Genomic DNA, 22,011 nt, shown 5'->3' with positions numbered 1-22,011 from the left:
GCTATATACAGTAGTTCAGTTGAGATTATGGATTAGATTAATGACAATTTGTTTGTAGTCTTTTGTTGACTGAGTACTTATTTGTTTCCTGGGTTGTGCGTTGGGGTTCAAGTGCTAGTTCTATTAGTTAATCACATAATACACAGATATGAATAGCCTAAAATTGCTTTGTTTTCACACATTCAAACCATTGAAATGATACTTCACTTTGTCAGTACACCTGCAACCTTTAAGCTGTTTTCAAATGAGCAAAATGTACGGTCACATTACAGGCTCTGACATGTTCACTCTTAACTGTATGTCAGGTGTATTTTACTGTAACAGGCTCTCAATACCATCATGTGTTGAGAGCTCCTTGGCATTCTGTATCACAGTATGGTATTGGACCTGAGACCAACAGGAAGAGGCTTCAGGGTGTAATCAAAGCAACACTGAAGATTGTTGGGTTCCCTCTCACCTTGTGTCACACTCCAGTGACACAAGGTGACCTTTTCCACTTGACTTCTGTCTAAAAGTGCATTTGTCAAATGCAAATGACTTACTTACTTAATTACTGAACTGATCACAACACAATATTACCAATTGGAAGAGTTTATAACAGAGGGAACAAAACTGAACTTGAGCGTGAATAAGAAAACCCTTAATTAAATAATAAAAACATTCAATAATTACTATGCATTTAAATATATATATTATTACATTACTGTATTTTGCCCTGGGACGACAATACAACACTTCCATAGATGTTGATCCATTTGAGACAGGTACGTTTGCTTTGTATTCCAGATGACCTGTCATGAGCCAGTTTACATACTATAGCTCCATCTCAGCATATTTGTATTCCAAATCATACAGGGTTATAGGCTATAAGACAAAACATAATAAATCCCTGGGTGGATGCGGGCGCCACCTTGTGGCTAAACATCGACGCTGAATTCATCATAACTTAATCACAAGTTTTGATTTTCAAATAATTATTAACACTATTATTGGCCATGTCTGTATTGACTGCGGGTGATGGCGACCTCTGCCGGTGACATTAGATGCTAGCTTATTTCGGCATGGTAAACGTTTTCTACAATATCCATTCACACACTCAGCTAAAATAATAATTATAGCCTACATGTCCTTCTCCCAAACAACCAGCTGTTATAGCTTCACGAAAATACATGTACTACATTACAGTGTATAAAAAGAATTGTATATAATCTGTATGACAATAAATTAGCACGCTTTTATTTTGAAGTTTTTACACTTCACGTCCGCTTCCGGTCTGTCAGCCGCCGTCTCGAGAATTAAGAAACGAAAAACAAAAGAAGGAATTTGCAAAAAACTAATTTGGGCCGTTATTTTGTTTTGTGTCTTTGGTTGAATACGAAACAAGGAAAAAGGAGCACTGTTTCCGTTTGTTCATATTTGGGTTGAATACGAAACAAGGAAATAGGGGCGCTGTTTCCGTTTTTTCGTATTTTGGTTCAATACGAAACAAGGAAAATTCCGTGCTCTCGTTTGTTGGTATTGTGAAAAAAACGGATTATACTTTAGTACCCGGACCGTTTGAGGCACAACACAACTCTGTTGTCAGCTCAAACTGAACTCCTTTTTACAGCCTTAGGCAGCTCCATTCAAGGGAATGAGATCAAATAAGACGAGATAAGATTTTATTGATCCCCCACAGCAGCACAAAGGGAAGCAGTATAACGTAATGAAAGGTAAATAAAAAATAGAAATAAGACCAGGAACAAAGTGAAATCAAAATACAGGATAAATAAATGAGGCAACAATGTACAATGCTAGAAAAAGTGACAGCATATGTAGTAACAGACAGCACAGCAAGTGATTAATTGCTCTTAAAAACCTGTGTTAAAATAGGTCTATGCTGCTTTAAGGCGTGCGTTGACCATAAACTACATTTCCCACAATGAACGGCGATTGCGTTACCCGCAAAGTGACGGCATCCCTTTTGACATGTTCATTGTACTTTGTAATAAATTGCGTTGCCTTTATTTTGACATGTTCCGCTACTACACGGTGTTTCCGGTTTAGTTTGATCTCATTTTCTTAGCTTTACTCGCTGTCAGATGTTCTTCTAGTCTGTGATTGGTCACTTTCTACCTGGGGCGTTTTTTTTTGTTTATAAATACCCCCTGTTTACGCCCGCCTCCAGTCTTCTGGAGGTCTGCTAGCTGTCTCCACGTTGGCATCGACATATGAGCAGCTGTTAGCATCGAATGTCATCTCTGCCAGCGACTTTAAACGTATTTGAAGACCGTCGTCATCGTGTGGCTCCGACTTCAGCAGCAGCAGCAGAGCAGCAGCAGCATGAACAGCGGAGGAACTAAGGTTAAATCGTTTTCTGTCCTTAGCACGAGGCTCCAGGTGGCTAGTTAGCATGCTATTAGCTTATTAGCTTCACGTCGCTCCCCATATACGCGGTGAAAAAACACCAGATAAAACGATGTAATTGAACGAATCATTAAAAATAACAGTGTGGCCGCGGGTCCTTAAAAAGTCGTCAATCAATGTTCCTAAAAATAAGGCCTTAAATACGTGTGTGTCTTGGCTAAAGCGTCTACAGGTGGCGGTTAGCATTGATTAACCACTCGACAACATGGAAAAGTGCAAGTTTAATCACAAATGGCTTAAAAATAATGAGTATTGTTGGTTGAGGTCGGTGCCTTGCAGCGCGTATGAAGCTAGCTGCATCATATGTCGTAAAAATGTTCCCCTTTTGATATGTATTTCCATTGTAAGTTTGGTCTTTCGTTTAGAGGTGGTATTAAAAAGGCTTAAATTTAACTTGTTTATACCTGTAGACACCCGGATTTAAATGACTGAAATGTCACTTTTTAGAAGTTGTCAAAACAGAAACATTTATAATAAATTTTACTATGTTTTTGTATATATACTTTTGCAACAAAACAACAAAATATCCAAATTAAAGTGTAAAAATGGGCCGTTTAATGTAAAATCTAAATAATGTGATTCATTATTTTCAATGTGTGTCTCTAAACTATGACACAGTAGATGTAGACAAACTGACCTTTTGTACTTGACTTCTGAAAGAGCACAAGTTAAACCATGTCCTGTCTTCTCATCTGCAGAAACTGGAGACGTCCATCATCTTCTCCATGACGTCGGCTGCTTCTTCCACCGCTCTGAGACAATGAGTATTCACGTCCATTTATATTGTGTTTAGTCTGCTCCATGAGCGTGGAGATGTAGCCAAACAGTGGAGAAGAAACTCTGTTCTTCCTCGCTTCCCTACATCTCCATAAACTAATGCACATGTTTACTGTTGTAGTGTGATTTGTTTATCTAAATAAAGCTAAAAAATTAATGACAAACATTTCGTGTTGGTAATATTTTGTGCTAAAAGTCCATTTCTATTTTATTAGCTATATTGATTTGGTTTAGTGAAGTTGTGTCTGTCAGCAGGTGAACACAGATTATCAGCTGAGACGACAAAGTTTAACCTCAAAGTAACAGTTGTAACCTTTGACAGAGACGTCTTCAGTGATCATAGTGACACAACTTCAGAGGTGGTGTAGTCTTACACTTATCACTAAAGTTGTGTCACAATGATCACTGAAGACGTCTCTGTCAAAGTTAACTGTTGTGGTTTCTTTGTCGTCTCAGCTGATAATCTGTGTTCTCTGCTGACTGACACGAGCTGTTTGTTATATTGAGCTGGTACTTAAGCTTTTTTTTAACTCTGTCATTGTCTTTCTTGGTGTCACTTTAGTAAATGTTTACTTTATAATTTTTTCCACTTTGTGTTTAACTTCTTTCAACAGATCCTCTGGTTGTTCTTTGTTAGAATGTATTCTGTCTTTAGCTCCAGTTGTAACTGGTTCATTGAATGTAAATGTTTGTACTTATAATATATAGTTTGTCTTTAAATAAATTTACTCATGGCATAAAGAAAATTGTGTGATTGAATTGTTTAGAAAAACAACTGAAACAAAGTATAGTTGAAGTTTTTATTTTTGAAACACAAAAACCCCTGCATTGCACTATCTAAACACATGTTTCTCTCCAGACATTTAGTGAAAAACGCTCGAAGGGTTCTTCTTCTTCTTCTTCTTCTTCTTCTTCTTCTTCTTCTTCTTCTTCTTCAAAATATTGCAGCAAATAAAGACACACAAAACTGAAGTTCTTTTGATCTTTTATTTAACTTTACAAATGCAAACAATGGTGAAGACTAACTAAACTAGGGAGTGAAAGGGGTTGGCCAGATCTCTTACTATTTGTAGTACAGCTTGGAGGAAACAATTGTTGCATGACTCCATCTTCATCCTGGAAGACAAAGAACAACAAGTTCAACACAAACACCACCAACGTGGTGACATGCTGCAACACAACATACTCGCATGATGGTGCACTTGTCTCTTCAAGGAGCTTCTGGTTCTTCAGCCAAGTGGAGCAGCATCAACAGATCCTGCAGAAGACACAACATAAGTCACTCTGACATGGGGACAATTTCTAAAGCAATTCAAGTTAAACATGGGAGATAAAGGGCTACAAGAGTCACTCAGCCAGGATATGAGATGTTAGCAAACATTAGCAGCTTGTTGCATGAATGAGTGGAAGCTGCTCAAGGGTATGAGACACATGGACCCTTGTTTAGTAGAACACCAATAGAGATGAATGACAGTCATAGGGCTGAGTATTCACAACAAGTCTGCAGTCAAACAAATTTGACTTTCTTCAGATGTTAGCAAACATAAGCACTAGTACTAAAAGATGAGTCTTCTAAATATCCAGCATGTTGCATGCATGACTCAAAGCTAATGGCTTTTTGGATTGTTGGTAACAGGAAAGACACAAGGACTATAGTAGTGAAGGGACGATGCAATTTACTCCAAATTTAGCAAGGGGATAATGGAAGACATCTAAAAATGGCATCTTCAGATATTAGCATTAGCTTCTTCCAAATTAGCAGATTGTTGGCAACAGGAAAGACACAAGGACTATAGTAGTGAAGGGACGATGCAATTTACTCCAAATTTAGCAAGGGGATAATGGAAGACATTTAAAAATGGCATCTTCAGATATTAGCATTAGCTTCTTCCAAATTAGCAGATTGTTGGTAACAGGAAAGACACAAGGACTAAAGTAGTGAAGGGAAGATGCAATTTACTCCAAATTTAGCAAGGGGCTAATGGAAGACATTTAAAAATGGCATCTTCAGATATTAGCATTAGCTTCTTCCAAATTAGCAGCTTGTTGCATGAATGACTCAAAGCTAATCCCCTTTTTGGATTGTGGCTAACAGGAAGGACACAAGGACTAAGTCACTCCAACTTCTGGACAATTTCTAAAGCAGTTAAAGTTACACTTGAAGCAATTTAAACCTAAATTTTGCAAGACTACATTTTAAAAAGGACATCTTTACATGTTAGCCTACAGCATTAGCACTAATGCTCAGTGTCTTTTGGATTGTGGCCAACAGGAACGACTAAGGTAGCGAGTGAAAAATAGATTGCACACTGAATAAAGGCAAACTGCCTGACCTAAAATAAACACCAACAAGTAACTTTGTTTAAATGCCTTTGAGCAAATGTTTATTCAACACAACTGCAAACACTTTCCATGACATGTACCTGAGAGGGTTCACTTCCTGCATGACTCCTTCAAACATCAGAGTCTGAAATAAAGACAAAAAAGGTTCAAGCACATTTTGTCCAGGTCAATTAAGGTAAACAGAACATTACAATCTCTCCTCTGGCGCCATCTTGTGGTAAACAGATGAGTGATTTATCTGCTTCTGTCAGATTGTTGGCCAAGCTTCCACTGCTGCAGGAAAAGTCAGCACATGGATCAGGAATCCTGAAGAAAAACAAGTTTCAAAGAAAAATACATTGCAAGAGGAGAATGTGAAATTTAAAAACAAAACTGAGTTTTGCAGCTCATACCTCTGGCTGCAGGGACTTGAATAGATGGATTCTCTTTAGAATCATTCTTTGGCACCTGAATGAGATAAAGAGAAAAACATGAATACAGAGGAAATGTAGCTTAACCTGTCATTAAAATTAACTTTATTAAATGGTGATTTAATGCCGTTAAGGAAACCCCAAACATTTAAGTCACTATTCAAGGCAGCAGTGGATTAACACCTGTGTGCCATGATGTAAAAACAATCATTTCTCTGTGGAAAATGCAGGGAGTAAGTTTAAGATGCTAAAAGCCACATTAGCTTCCATTGCTGTGAGCACATGGGAAATAGTCACCTGATGAAAGTCTCCTGCAGTGACTCAGGATGGAGCTTCTGAAACCTGTGAGAGAGTTAAAAACAAAGATAAAGGTTAGAGAACACACCGTTATGACAGCAAACGTGATTAGAACAAAACATGCAGACAATGCTGTAGTTACCTGGAGCTAGAGTTGAATGGTGGACCTTGTTTATCACGGCCTTCAGTTTAACCAGGATTCTGAAACCGAGCAAAGAGAAGACGTTAAAGACAAAGTTTAAGAATTATTACAATATAAACATTATATCATTCTCACCTGTGTGCAGTCAGTCCCTTGTTCAGGTTCACTTGAACAGGAAGTGACGCCGACTCTGGGCGGAAGTGGAATAAAAAGAACCGGAAGTGAGGAGGCTGGATTCAGGCCGTGTGTCATGGCGTCTTTCCTTCACCTGGTGAAGAATAATGATGCAAGTTAATGACAAAAACACACGTAAACAAAAGTAATTCCACTAGTTTTCTATCTAAAGTCATTTTCTACACACCTCCTTCGTAAGTCTCGGTGTTACCGCTGGAGTTTGGACTGGTTCGTCACGCTAACCGAACCTGTTAAGAGATGAACGTAATAAAAGTTAAAATGTTCGTAAAAGATGGGATTCTTTCACAAACGTCAAGGAGACGAATTGTTCAACTTGATCCAACGGAGCCGGAACAAATCCTAGATACAAGGTTTTTGGAAAGAAAGTCACTAATTAAAGCGGAAGTTGACAAAAGTGGCAGAAAAATATGAACAGGGTTTGGTTTCTCGCACTCACCGAGCAGACATCACGCCGGGTTGATGAGCAGTATTTCAGTCGCAGTCTGAGAAAACACAAAACGACACGTTAAAATGTGAAGAGGATTAAAGACAAAAGGATCAGATCAGTGTTTTTACTTCACCTTCAGTTCAGGCTCAGCTGCTCAGGTGATGCTTCACTGAGGCTCAGCAGAGAATGAATGAAGCATCTGAAGGAGTTGACTTATATACACACACACACACACACACACACACACACACACACACACACACAGGTGTGGGTGGTTGGCCTAATCACCTGCTCATTTACGTCACCTGTGACACCTGGCCGCCTGGGGGGGCGTGGCCTCCGCTCCACGTGACCTCACGTGCTTCTCTTTTTAAACTAAAACCACTTCCAAACAAAAACAATATAAACTCTATTTATCACTATATTGTAAACGTGTATGTTATTGTTGAAATAGTTCATTCACTGTGTAGAAAGTATCAGACTTTTTTATTCGGCTGCTTCCAAAACACAACTTTGTAAATGTGTTCAGTTTACAGTGATCTTCATGTGAGAAATGAGAAAGACACAAACACAAACTCTCATTTAAACACCAATTACACATGGTTTTTAATTCAATTTAAATAAATAAGCAGAATTGTAAAATTACAACATAATGAAAGAAGAGCTAGTGTTTATTTCTTGATGAACACAAGAAATAAACGAGCAGGGTATGAACAAAAGAGACTGTTATTTAACTCACGTTAAGAGCGCTGTAAACATTCGTACAGGAGTGAACGTTCGTACAGTAACGGCAGTTTAAGAAGAAATGACCTTATGTACGCGACAACATTTACGTTGACACATTTTCTGTTTAAAGAACACGTAAAGTCACACGTGCAACAGTTTACCAAAAAGTCAACAGTTACGTTTGAAAAATCATATATAAAGTAACATCTTAGACATTTCATTACAGCAAAAATAAGTTACAGTGAAATGAAAACACTCATTAATTTTGTACATTTCCCTTATATGGCCAGGAGGTGGCAGTACAGGAGGTGGGAGACGTTGTTCGTACATTCTTAAAAACGACATACTATATTATAGTATGTCGTTTTTGTCAAGTTTTGGACCAAAAAAATGGTTTTCAAAAAAAATGGTCAGATTTGGACGACATAGTATAGTACAGGGGTCTGCAACCTTTAGGATGAAAAGAGCCATTTTGTCGTCTCTCCACCCAAATAAAATAAATTTGGAGCTGCAAAAAAACACACAAGATGGAGATAATAACATGTATAAAGTTTATTATACAGACAAACTATATACAATAGTAATAGTCTCTTTCATTTATGACATTTAAGAACTACAACATGTTCAGTTTATACCCAACCTCTTGAACCCATAGACCTGGTTCTTCCATTGTTTCATTGTTTGTGGCAAATTAAAGAAATTAAAATGAACCAAATATTTGGATTGTATGTTGTTCATGCTAGAGAAAAAGGCATGTGGATCCAAAGATGGACAGGACACATCCAAACATGTACCGAATATTGAATTTTATGTCGACGTTGGATGTGATGCACAAGATATTAAAACACTTTTATTTGTCGCCTTGATCTCTAAAGCTACAAGGAGCCACTGCAGAGTGGCTGAAGAGCCACATGTGGCTCTAGAGCCGCAGGTTGCAGACCCCTGGTCTATACTATGACGTTTTTGACCAATTTTGGACGACATACTATACTATGACGTTTTTGACCATTTTTGGAAGACATACTATACTATGATGTTTTTGACCATTTTTGGACGACATACTATACTATGACGTTTTTGACCATTTTTGGAAGACATACTATACTATGATGTTTTTGACCATTTTTGGACGACAACCTATACTATGACGTTTTTGACCATTTTTGGAAGACATACTATTCTATGACGTTTTTGACAAATTTTGACCATTCTTGGACGACATACTATACTATGACATTTTTGTAAATTTTTGGATGACATACTATACTATGATTTTTTTGACAATTTTTGGAAGACATACTATTCTATGACGTTTTTGACAAATTTTGACCATTCTTGGACGACATACTATACTATGACATTTTTGTAAATTTTTGGATGACATACTATACTATGACGTTTTTGACCATTTTTGGACGACATACTATACTATGACGTTTTTGACCATTTTTGGACGACATACTATACTATGACGTTTTTGACTAATTTTGGACGACATACTATACTATGACGTTTTTGACCAATTTTGACCATTTTTGGAAGACATACTATACTATGACGTTTTTGACCATTTTTGGACGACATACTATACTATGATGTTTTTGACCATTTTTTCACGACATACTATACTATGACGTTTTTGACCAATTTTGACCATTTCTGGACGACATACTTTAGTATGAGGTTTTTGAACAGCACTTGACACTGGGCAGTGAAGTTGGAGTGATGTTTTATTTATTGAAAGCAAATGAGATTTTGAACATACAGAAAGAGAATCACCATTTAGGTTGTGTTTTTTTTTTTTTTTTTTTTATAAAGCACATAATGCTTATAGCACACAAAGCTCATTTTAAGTTGTTCAGGTGCAAAGTTCAACATTCACATGAACAACATGAACATTCATGAGACCAGAATCGGATCAGTCTTCACCTGAAAGCACAACGATGACAATACAATCTTCTCAGTGAAGTAATTTGTGCTCCCGGATAAAGGTTTAGTTCACAAAAAAAGGTACATTCAGAACACTTGTTTCTCATCTGAAGTTGAACAGAAAGGATCAACTCCGTTTGTAATGTTGCTGATGAGCCGTCACACAGCAACTCATCCCCTGCTTTAAAAATACTGTCATTTGGATACAGCAGGTGCACGATGGTCAAATCGGTGGATGACAGTTAATTGTAGGTATTAAAGCTCTAGCAACATCAGATTATAGTTAGTAATTGTACCGCTGATTCTACTGTGAATCGAATCAATTTAATTCCATCAAGCTTTCAGCCAATCAGATGTAAAGGCAACAGTAAGCCATCAAATGAAGGGAACACCTCAATCACACATATAAACCTAAACAGCTGAGAATCTTTACCAATACAAATGTTGACGAAATGGAAAATCACCAACCTGTTAAAGGCAGAATTGAAGAATCTGTGACGCGTTAGTGTTCCCTTCACGGCTTAATTCAGAGGTGTCGGATTGAGCTCTTTTAAAGTTTGGCCAATACTAATTTAAAAAGTATAGTTTAGTGATGGGTGTGTTTATGGTGGAAAGATATTTCAGAGGAAAAAACGAAAAATCGCACAGTCCGAGTCTGCAGTTAGTGGCTAAAAGGAAAAGTCAAGACATGTCCAGGAACCACCGAGAAAAGATAGAACACGTATGCATTTATTGAAGAAACAAAATAAAAAACATGGAAGACCTTAATCTCATCAGATGTTCACGTTTTCCCAGAATCACTCGTGACCAACACAGAACGGCTCCGTCACTTCAACAAAGTAAGGCAATTCCTGAACTGAGGGGAAAAAACACAGGAAAAATGGCAGTCGGTTTTTAATACCATTAATAATAAAAACATTTAAATTTTTGTGCTACTGACCAACATACAAAAAAATAAATTTTAAAATATTGACATTGAGTTTTTTTTTTTTCTTAGTTTAAAAGAACACCATTGGTGACAAAATCCTGTTGAAGATTCCTCACCACGGTTTTAGTGACCAACTAACATTTGGGGCAGGGATGTGGCTTCCATTCATAATATTGAATTCAGTGGGGGAGGGAAGGGTGGGGCTTAAGAGGGAGGGGTATGGCCAAAAGGGGAGGAGGCAGGAGAAGATCGCAGTTAAATCGCAGGCTCGTTTAAGTGCTTGAGGCGAATGCGCTGGATGTAGCTAGCATTGGCAGGGCTGTAACGGCTGGGGCTGAAGTCCGGCGAGGCAGCGTGTCGGGCAGGACTGAAGCGACTGCTGGGAGACATCAGGTCACTGACCGGGGAGCCCGGAGTCTGGAGAGGCATCCTGAGTCGTGGTTTTACCACCGCAGGGCTCGGCCAGCTGCACAACAAACAAACAAACAAACAAACAAACAAACAAACAAACAAACAAAAGGAACTCATTACAATTGTTAACGACACTGAAAAGTTAATTAGTACAGATTTATGATTTTATACTAAACATCTGTGCTCGTCTGGGTTCAATAATAATTTAAAAATTCAGTAAAAGGAATTAGACGGAGAATAAGAAGAGACAATGAGGTGAATAAACAAATATTAACTAGGGCTACCAAATTAATCGCCAAGTGTATTCTTTTAATAATTAAAACGATTTCTCCGATTTTTAAGCTTCTAAAATGTGAATATTTTCTGGTTTCTTTTGCTCCAACAACAAGAAAAGTTTGTGCAACATTTTTTTCCCGATATTTTATGGACAAAACTAATTGATTAATTGAGAAAAAAATAATCCACGGATTCTAATAATCGCTAAATGATTATGAAAATAATTTTCAAAGAGCAAGATCAAAAAGTGTTTGATCAAAAGCATTTCATTGCAATAATTCAAATATAAACACAGTCTAAAACACTGCATATACTGTTTTGTCACCATTTTACATTTCTATCATAAGACAAATTAAATGTCTGTACCGTTGCTTTTAAGGAAAAGTCTTTTAAGGAAAATTCAACATCATCCTGTTAGTTCAGATATAACATACACAGGGTTCCCACACCTTGGTTGACATCAAATTCAAGGACTTTCCAGGACCAATATCCTCAAATTCAAAGTATCAACTTTTAATACTTTTTAAGACCCCTGTTCATAGAAAAAAATGCAGACATTTCTCTGATCAAACAGCATCAAATTACAAAGACAATATTTTACTAACCCCTGCATGTCTGATGCGGAGAATGACGTCATTGTGCTCTTCCACTTATGAATGCTGGGAAACTTCTGAGGATCGATGTCTATGCCGTTTACTGCTGACAAGACTTCTCTGTCCAACTTGGTTGGTGAATCCCTGTGAAAACATGGAAAGTGAATCACGTGTGCAGATATATCTGACCTACTTTAATGTGACTTCTACTTTTAGGAATCATTTTTCAGCACTTGCAGCCACAGTCATTTCAAGTCAAATCTTTTTTTTTCAGTAAATGTGCACAGTTGCTTCCCTCTCGAGTATAAAAGTGATGAAAAATATTTCTTCTGACTTTGTCACCCAACAGGAAAATGTGTCACTAAACACATTAAGTGTTAAAAAAAAAAAGAGGCTTCAAATCATGTTAAATTCAGCAACATTCTGAGCTCTGAGCCACTGGAGAACAAGCTGTCAAAACAGCCGAGTGTCGCTGTTCATCAGTGTTTGTACAGAATATTAATGGAAAAGCACCCAGAGCAAACCACTTGTTAAACACATTAAAGAAGTGACATTTCCACCATTTTGGTTGCACTTTAAGGACAAACTGTACTGTACACAAACACAGAGCTGCTTTAAATACAGTCCTGCTCTCTCTCCCCCTTTATCTCTGTAAGAGGAGTCTGTTCTTCTTCTTTACTTCATTTCCTCATCTTTAGGAATGTTCAAGAAAGTGGTAGAGATCGTCTGTGGGTTTCTGCATTGATGTAAGACAAAAATAACTAGATATAATAACTAAATAACTAGCGAGCAAAAGGCAACAGTGTAGGACCAGGTGCATTTGCTCAAGAGTGAACAGAAAACTGCTGATAAATGGAGGGAGGGTTTTTATATTGTGAGTTATCCTAACTATGGCCCAGCTCTCTAAATTTAAAGATACCAAAATCATCTACAGTAACATTTCAAGAGGCGTTTTTCAAAAAAAATATAATAAGTAACATAATTTCTTTACAGACACCAGTTTGACTCACCCATCGATGAAAAGTCCTCTTTTAATGTGCGGTGGTGTCCTGGGTAGAAATTCATTAGAGTTATCCAGCGACTTATAGGAAGACCCAGAGGATCCTGAGCTGCTCAGGTCTCTACCTCCATGGTCCCATGACTTGGACCTAGCACAAGAGTTGCGGCCCCCTGTTACTGACCCCCTAGTCCTGCCCAGCACCTCCAGGTTTTCCTCCGCTTCAAAATACTCCTCCGAGCTGCCGCTGCTTCTTCTCTCTTCTGCCTCCTCTCCCTCTGTTCTCCAGCTCGGACCTTCCAGGGCCTTATCGTCCTGACTGCTCTGACCAAGACACATGCGGTTCAGCCCAGAGCTCAGGTCTGCGGCTGAGTCCCGGGCGTCCCTGTGCCGACTCCCCCCACTGCTCTTCCTCTCCCTGCTGCTGCTGCTGGGGCTGTCCAGCTCTTCTTGCAGTGACATGCGCTCAAACTCCACCATGAGGTTGGAGATGGGCGACAGCAGGCAGGAAGAGGACGGGGAGGTGCGTGGTGACACCTTGTCTCCATTGTGAGTCCTGTCTCTGGAGGAGGAGGAGCAAGCCCCATTTTTGCAGACGACGCCAGGCGACAGGAGGCCGTCACTGCAGCAGCACAGCAGGTCCTGCTCAGCCGCCGTCTCTATCAGGTCAGCTCCACGGTGGTGCATCGGAATAGGCAGGATGTGGAAGTCGCGGCCGCCCTCTGCTCCCTTCAGGCCGTCCTTTGATGCAGAGGAGGTGATGCTGGTGAGTGCTGCATTCTGACGGTTCTTCATCTCCTCTAGGCTGATGTCATCGCCCTCATCCAGGAAGGCACCGACAGAGATGGAGTTGCAGAATTTTTTGGGCTTTCCTGTAACCAGTGATGATCAGTCACCAAAACAGAGAAGGAAATTAATCATTGTCATTTTTAGATATAAGATCAGATATTGGGGAAACAATAATCCATAAACCCAAAATGTGACGTATATGCTTCAATAAGCACATGTGACTTGCTGTAAAGAGACATGCAAAAAACATGGAGTCATCAAGGCATCCCTGAATATTTCACGATTGGTTTTGAGCTGTCGAAATACAGTATTCAATGTGTTAACATGAATGCAAATAATGTTAAAAAGAGGGTAACCGTTAAGAAAAAATGTCAGAAGGGGATGGTGATGAGATGTCTCACATAATGTCAGGTTACAATTCAAACAAGTGTTAAATTGCAGTTCACTGCTGGAGGCGAAGAAGAGACAGAGCCACAGAAACAGCTTTTAGCTCAGCAAACCACCACAGAGGCGAGGTGGGATCGATTTGTGTTAAATAGCATTAGGACAAGTTAATTAATAGGGAGGGGAACACTCAACGTCACACTCACGCAAGGAGAAAAAAGGTTCACTGTTGAGGAGTAACATCGGTCTGTGTGCTTTCACACACTTGGTGTAGTGTGAGTGTGTGTGTGAGTGAGAGTGGTAGTAGACGGTAGGTAGCAGGTCTGATCAGACATGAAAACAAAACACTGCTATAGAGAGAAACACAGAGTATTAGGCTCCGTCTCAATACCTCCCCCTTAAAATGTCCCTCAACCGTAAATTCCCTCGTTGAATGAAGTGGTATTGGGACACCACTACATGCAAATTAGTGTAGTGAACGTAACGAACGTGCTAACCTACGTCACATGTTGACAATTCTACCGGTGGAGCGTGCTACCGTTTTGATTGAAATCGGACAAGTGCAGGGTATTACACACATCCAAAACACTGACAAAACTACCCAGATGTAGCAGAGCTGGCTGGCGACATTTCGCTCAATGTCAGCTGAGATTGGCACAGCACCCCCTGCGACCCCCGTGTGGAGGATAAAGCGGTAGAAGATGGATGCAGTTAACGCTCCAGGACCAGTGTGATGAACGCGAGATTACCTGGAGAGGGGCTTTTGAACCGGTTGCTGGTTTCGTTCTCTCCAGCCTCCTGATGAGCCCGTGGGCTGAAATCCCTCTTGCTCAGAAACTCTTCGAGCTTTTGGAGTCCCTCAGTCGATGACAGATCCACAAAACTGTCCAGGAAGTCCCAATACTCAGCCCATGGGTGACCCATCTCATGAGCCAAGTCTCTGGAAATGGCAAAACCACTTCTCACTTAGATCATATCACAAATGCAAATACACCACATTTCTGTGATTATAATACTGAGGTGTTCTCAAGAAGATTTCATAAACTGATACATCCATTTAGATTCTTCTTTAAAAGCAAATATTAACTATGTGTTTGTACTCCACTTAATATTTAAATATGTTCATACTGCAGACACCGTTTTCAAAAAAACAAAGCATTCATTCTCTCACAAATTTCCAGTTGTGTTCTATTAAGAGTGGAAGAAATTTTGAAGTAGAAATAAAACAAAAGATGAACCATATTTGAACTCAGCATGTCGCATATGGCCTAATTTGTTCATAATCCCTAAACAGGTGTATGACATGCTGGTGCAAATCATCTCCACCAGTGAATTCCCTTCATGTATCGCAAGCATCAGCAATGAGAACAAGCAGTATCAACATATTTCTGCAATCTTGACTTTTAATTAATTTAATGCTCATTACTGGAAGTGGCAGATAACAGAAAGAGATTTACAACTCTCATAAAAAGAAGGGTTACAGATGACTCAGTCGGGCTTACCTGCCCACTCTCTCTACCCCACGATATGGATCAGACTTGAGGATGTGGTGAAATTCGGCTCGCTCTCTGGGTGGCGTTTTCCAGGACCGGCGAAAGTAATCTGCCTGCAGGAGGACGTTTGGAGGACACATTTTGATCAGAACATGTCTTATTAACTTTATATCATTAGTAGGAAGGGACAGGTGTGTTTATGAACTTGCTTTAGAAGGGCTGAGCGGGCCTGCAAAGGCTGTGACGGCCATGAGTGGATCCATGGGGCTTCTGGCGTGTTGCTTGATCAATGAAAGACTTTCTGAGGACTCGGGCGACCACAGATCACCAATGATGGGCTGAGAGGTGTTGTCGGTTGCCCTCAACAAAGGGATATAGCAGCGGTCTGAAGCACAACAGTGGACATGACAGTGTTTGAATATGACTTCTACTCACAGAACCACTCTCCAGCTGGCCGTCTACTTGAAAACAAAATCTAATTCGGTGCATTGCCTCATTCATGCCTGTTGCCGAGGGTGCGAGTAAATCAAGATAAACAGACCCTGGTGCCAAGTGCTACATTCACAAAACTCTGTAAAGAACCTAAATTAAATTGCAACTCTCAAACTTAAATTCAAATTCTTTCAGATTCAGTAACAAAGTTCTTCTTTTGGCTTCTTTTTTAAAATTAAAATGACCAAAGACTACAGCTGTAAGATAACACATTCACAACAGAGTTTAGAATCTCTGGCCGAGCAGAGACCTTCCTCAGGCTTTGACGGGCTGGGCTTTTGATCATGTTGGTCGATTACGTAATTGTTTTTTTTTTTTGAGTTTTTCTTAGGACTAGGCATGGAGAAAAACAGGAAGACAAAAAGATTTGCCTGTGTGCAACAGAACAGCACATCACCGACAATCTCTCGTCTCTTGTGTGACTCGCAGCGACTCGGGTGTGACGCGTTCACTGACGCTCGTAAAATCCCAGATTGCGCAGACAGAGACAGGACACGCGTATATGTCATATACACGTGTCCCGTCTCTAATATTGGTAGGGACAACCTGGCTTTATCCAAATATAGACATGTCCTAACCGTCCATACGCAAAACTATGCCCTTTGTTGTAACGGCCCACTTATTAAAAAAAATGTTGGGTTTAAATCAGGCTCAGGCATAATTACAGTTAATGGGTTGGATCGGGTTCGCACAGATTGGTACAGGCTCGATTAGCACGGGCTCGGGTTGGGGTTACTTGCATCCAAGTAAAGGTTTGTCCAAAATGTGAAAGTATTCCTTCATGATGTTCTTGGGTTATTGCATTGACAAGAATGGGGCGGATTGACAAATAAAAACTGACTTGCACCTGCTAAGTGTATGATTATGTGATGTCCTTACCCTCCAAATAGTCATTAATCTTCTTCTTCACTTCTTGGGTTTTGTTTTTTCTGCTACAAATAAGCTGTGGAAAAGGAATTACAAACAAACAGTCACTGATACATGCACAGACATACAGTTCAGTGGGAGCTGAATCACATAAGGAAAGAATTTGCTCATCTAAGTTTAGCTTACAAAGCACACCGAGTCTCTGTTGCCAAAAGATTTGAAATGCAAGCTAAAAGGTCACAGCTTTAAAACTTTAGTGAGCATAACTGTATCTCCCTCAGCAGCTAATGCCAGGATGTCATTGTTCTGAAGTATTGTGCAAAGCTGTGTGGCTGCAACACAGCTCTTATATGTACGAGAACCCAATAATAAATAATACAGAGAGTGCTCTGTGTTTAATCTCAAGCAACAACCAGCACAGGTTAAGCAGAATCTTTTGTTCAGAGCAAATTACTTTTAATAAAAATTAAGTCTCCTTACATCACAAGGCCTCTGTCCATCCTTGTTTTTACAATTCTTATCGACGTCAGGATGCGAGCACAGGACATTGACCACATCTGGGCAACCAAATTTACAGGCAAAGTGAAGCGGTGTTTCAAAACCCTGGAACATGCAGACACAGAGACGGAGCATAAGACAGTGTAAACACAAGCCAACTCACAAACTTTTAGAATCTAATCTGGTTCAGACGGGGTGTTACATCAACGTACAGCTTTATCTGGAGTGTTGAGGTAAAGGTCTACAATGTAGCGGATACGTTTCTGCAGCATGTCTTCCTGGTCGTCTGGGTACATGAGGCGCATGAACTCTGGGTTCTCCAAGGTGTCCATCAGCAGTTGAGTGATTCCAGCCTGGTTCTCCTTTGCCGCCACGTGCATGACATTGTACCGACAGCCCTCCTAACCAAAACAAAACAGTGGAACAACCTTATGGACGAGGAATCAATCCTGTTTAAAATCCTGTCAACAGACGAGGACACAAAAAGCAGAACCTGACCTTGAATTCATCTGCTACTATGGATTTACATTTTTCTATACAGGTAAAATCTCATCGAGACCCAGGGTCTCATTTAAACCATTATAACCATTTAAAGAACACTGTAATGCATAACTTTTAAATATTAACACTTGTCCATTCTATTCAAACCACAAATTAGTTCACCCAATGCTGATCAGCTCCATGCGACTCTGTATTTCTCAGTATAACGGTGTTTCCATCATCATAGATCGCCCACTGAAATTCTTTTTGTTTCTTAGCACTAAGAGACAATTATAACAAACATCACACACTGGCCATAGCTCTATATCCATCTTCACTGACTGTAAGCTTGACAGAAGCCCAAAGGTTGGCAATGACATGGAAAAAAAACAAGTATCAACTAAAATGTTATATTTTCTGGAAGTGGTCCACAGAGGAATTTACTTTCCATCCTCACCTGCACAACAGTGGGATTATCTCCTGAACCAATGAGATAGCGTGGGTTGCTCCACACCAGCTCACTGAAGGCGGTCTCGTCACCCTTCTCCACAGCTTTCCGCAGTTTGGCTGTCAGGTCCTGTGTGCGCGGGCTCTTGAAACTGTTGGCACGCTCCCGATTGATGGTATCAACCTCCATGTTGTCTAGCAGAGAGAGGGAGAAGACCATGAAGGAAAGACACTGCAATTAAAAACACCATTTGTTTACAAAACCTAGAGAAATCACAAATCTCATCTAACCTCAAGTGACTTTTTCAAAAATCACACTAATTAGCTCAAACATTTATCCTAACATTTAAAAGGAAGAATAAAATACATTTTTGAATTTCTAATAGAAAAAAAATCAGCTTGTTTTTGATTACAGACATAAATTGACATACCTTTGCTGACGATCAGGCCTGGTTTGACAGGAGACACATTCGGAGTGGATTTGCTGGGGAAAGGGAAATAGTTGCAGACGCCTTTGGCGAACTTCTCCGCATCCTCACGATTGGGAAAGGCTTTAAAGCGAGCACCCTTCATAATTTTAACAGCTTGAAGAGCATCTTTCTTATCTGTGTACACGTGTGCTCTCTCTGAAAAGAAAGAAAAAAATCTGAATCAGCCATTTTATTCTATCAAATTTATTCTATATAATGAATATCTATTTTTCTCTACTTTTGTATATTATACGTTGTTAATGTGGATTTTACAAGAGGGATGTTCTTGTTGTCATACTTTCCCTCTCTGTTCAGTCATCCAGCAAAGCCCCATTCTGACAAGGCTCTACAAAGTGCAGTATAAAAGCTTGCCCTGATATATTAACATGAACAAAATTGATTTTTGTAGTAGCTCAAGATTAATTTAGATCAATATTCTATTCCAGAGAGGTTAGACAGTCTGACTGCTCTGCTGCTCGCAACCACAGAAACAGCAACAAATGCTTTCATCCACTTAAGAACAAATGTGGACGTCAAGCTACTACAGCAGCAGCAGCAGCAAGTACTTCTGAACAAAAACTGAAACTAGACAACACAGAATTATTCTGTGCGGTCTATTTCCAGTTTGGATAAACAGACAAGTAAGACAATGATTATTTTTGTTTCAAAATTTGCTTAAAATATTGTATGGAGCTTTTTTGTTGTAATATAATGATGCATTTTTAAATTGAGCACCATCGGAAAGTAATGGAAAGCAAAAAAGGGTAAATACTGGAGAAAACAATCATTTGAAATTGCAGTTTAAAGAATCAAGAATGAACAGCTGTTTGTGGTCAAAATTACAGCTATTAAATGAATCACATTATTTCCTTTAACTAACGACAACACCACTGTTGTATAACTGTAAAATGAGTGCATAGGTTTGAAGAGACAAGAATTAATTTGAGCATTAAAAAATATATTTACAGCCTCCAGCAATATTGTTCATGAATTATTAAGTGGCAAAAACCTTCTAAGGTTTTACTTTTTAGCAGAGCTAATACAATAAACTGATTAATCAATTAACTGTCTGACAATTGATCAAATGCTTTGTTTACCAATTCATTATCGAGGAACAAAATCCAAAACATTTGGTGGAGATAGAGGATTTGATTATCAAATACAAACATATTTGTAAGACAAAACACAAACTCACAAACCAAGAATCTCTTACCATTTCTTGCCAACGCATCCTCCCACAGCGGACATACTCCATAATAAAAGGTTGGGGACACTTGTGCAAGCTTTGAGGGGGTTTCTGTTTTGGACTGAGAGTTGCTGCCTTGAGCAGAGCTGTTGGTGGTTGTTTTCACTGAGATATCCTCTTCTTCTGGAGGGTTAAGACCAAATCCATAGCCAAAGTCCAACTCTTTGACAACATCCTCAAAGGGGTGGCTGGTTGTTGCAGCAGTGGTGGATGCAACTACACTCTGCACAGGGTTTACAGGATCAGCAACAGAGGCCGCACTGCTTGATAAGCCTGCAGAAGAGCTGTTGTCCGAGTGAGTGACACTGCTCTCTGGCCCAGCCAAGACACGGGCTAACTTCCTCTCAAAGGTGGCTCGGGTGGTGGCTGTGATGGGGCCACACTTGACATTCGCACGAGCAAACTCTTCTCGCAGTTCATCAGCACTTAGCCCCCTCAGCCTGCTCAGAACTGCCTCCATGCTTCAGCTCCCTGCAACACACACAAAAAGTGTCCTTCAGCCATCAAGTAGCAAGTATCAAGTGATGTATCACACAGTACAATTGAGTTCACACTAACATTACACCCAGGCACATGCACACATAAGGCAATGGGGTGCTTAAGCCCATGCCCTTTTGCCTCATATTAGAGAGAGAGAGAGAGAGAGAGAGAGAGAGAGAGAGAGTGAGAGCGCTTGTTGATGAGAGTTAAGAGTAATCTAATATGACAGCTGTCTGTGTGGACTGTTTATCTTGCCACAAATCTTCAGCTTCTTCCAGATAATTAGTTTATTATGAATTTGCTGTTTTTTTCCATTATTGATTTTTGTATTTTTTTCTTCAATGTTTCACTGTTCAGTGTACCTCAGTACTATGATAATGTGAATAAACTAATGTTGACAAAAGGAAAAGACAATTGCACAACACTCACAGCTGTGTATATTATGTGTATATTGTGTTATTAAGGCCTGGGGAAACAAATTGGCAGCCCCTGTCCCTCTGTACTCAAAGGCTAACATGGTTAAATTACGTTGTACATGAAAACTAGAAAACACAAAAAAGCTCCGTTTCCAACAAAACATACACTCAACAAGCAACCGGACATACCACTAAAAGCCAATTGTTCCGTGTTCCGATTAAGACTGAAACACAACACAACAACACATTTTTACCATAATAAGCGACCTAGATGTATTACGTTCACGTTAGCTACAATGTCTTTCACAAATAAGTCATTATCAAGCGACACATCAAGAACTACTCAAACTTTATGCACCCATTGATACATTTTCATAATATACATTTAATTTCTTATCGGAATCAAGCACATCAATGTGGGGCTAGCATCTGCGAGCTAGCCTGCTAACCAGCAAGTCTGATTATAGCAGGCGGGGAATGTGGCTGAGCAGGCTAGCGCGAGGGAAACCGCTCATGTGAAAAAGCACACAGAGTTCGGCGGGACCGTTGACACATTAGAGTCGATTTTTAAACAGCAGAAGTAGGCAATATAGCAAAGTGGATACATTCTGATATTAGTCGCGTTAATTCGAACGCTGTCACGCCCAAATATGTCATTCGAGGTGGGTTTAAGGCTGTAACGTTTGGTATGTCTTCGTGGTGACGATGCCGATGAAAAAAAGTGTACATAATGACAACCGTCGTATCCCTGTACTTACCTGGGAACATTTTTTTTATTTAATACACGCAGATACGTGGAAACCCGCTGTTAGTTTTACACAGGAACACTCGGATACACACAAAGCTGGAGACGGTCTGGAATAGACTCATTGTTTACAACATGTTAGGCGCATGCGCAGTTCCAAGGGAGGGCGCACGTTGCATTCTCGACCGGTGGGAAAAGTCGCTGCTAAACAACAAGAATGTGGCGGGTTCTGACATTAAAGCCCATTTAACACACGGAACACCAGTTATGACAATACTATATCGCTTGTAAGAGGCAACACGACAGCGTGTAAATTATACTGCTGAACAGACTCTACGCTACACACT

General features: G+C 39.7%; 1 protein-coding gene across 2 annotated transcripts; it reads right to left on the bottom strand.

Moving 5' to 3' along the window:
• Nucleotides 1–9,573: 9,573 nt before the first annotated feature.
• On the bottom strand, nt 9,574–21,790 carry ankle2 (ankyrin repeat and LEM domain containing 2). 2 transcript variants are annotated; one of them, XM_083903234.1, is made up of 13 exons: nt 21,678–21,790; nt 19,991–20,494; nt 18,739–18,933; nt 18,318–18,502; nt 17,593–17,781; nt 17,363–17,485; nt 16,895–16,958; nt 15,729–15,908; nt 15,533–15,632; nt 14,780–14,970; nt 12,871–13,729; nt 11,873–12,004; nt 9,574–11,046 (listed from the first exon to the last, which is right to left on the bottom strand). In XM_083903234.1, the coding sequence occupies exons 2-13, from the start codon at nt 20,481–20,483 to the stop codon at nt 10,836–10,838; spliced, it is 2,922 nt and encodes a 973-aa protein (XP_083759360.1). In that variant the 5' UTR covers nt 20,484–20,494; nt 21,678–21,790; the 3' UTR covers nt 9,574–10,835. The 2 variants fall into 2 exon arrangements, with proteins under 2 accessions (XP_083759360.1, XP_083759361.1); XM_083903235.1 differs by lacking the exon at nt 21,678–21,790 and adding an exon at nt 21,109–21,137.
• Nucleotides 21,791–22,011: the final 221 nt, after the last annotated feature.

This window comes from Microchirus variegatus (genome assembly GCF_963457635.1).
Source record: "Microchirus variegatus genome assembly, chromosome: 16".
Lineage (NCBI taxonomy): Eukaryota > Metazoa > Chordata > Actinopteri > Pleuronectiformes > Soleidae > Microchirus > Microchirus variegatus.
The sequence above is the reverse complement of the archived record's forward strand: the minus strand, read 5'-3'. Positions and strand labels throughout refer to the sequence as shown.

Coding starts and splice junctions, on each gene's coding strand:
- ankle2 (XM_083903234.1), bottom strand. CDS start 20,483: ATGGAGGCAGTTCTGAGCAGGCTGAGGGGGCTAAGTGCTGATGAACTG. Junction 18,934..19,990: donor GGATGCGTTGGCAAGAAATG/GTAAGAGATTCT, acceptor CTTTCTTTTCAG/AGAGAGCACACGTGTACACA. Junction 17,782..18,317: donor ATAATCCCACTGTTGTGCAG/GTGAGGATGGAA, acceptor TGTTTTGGTTAG/GAGGGCTGTCGGTACAATGT.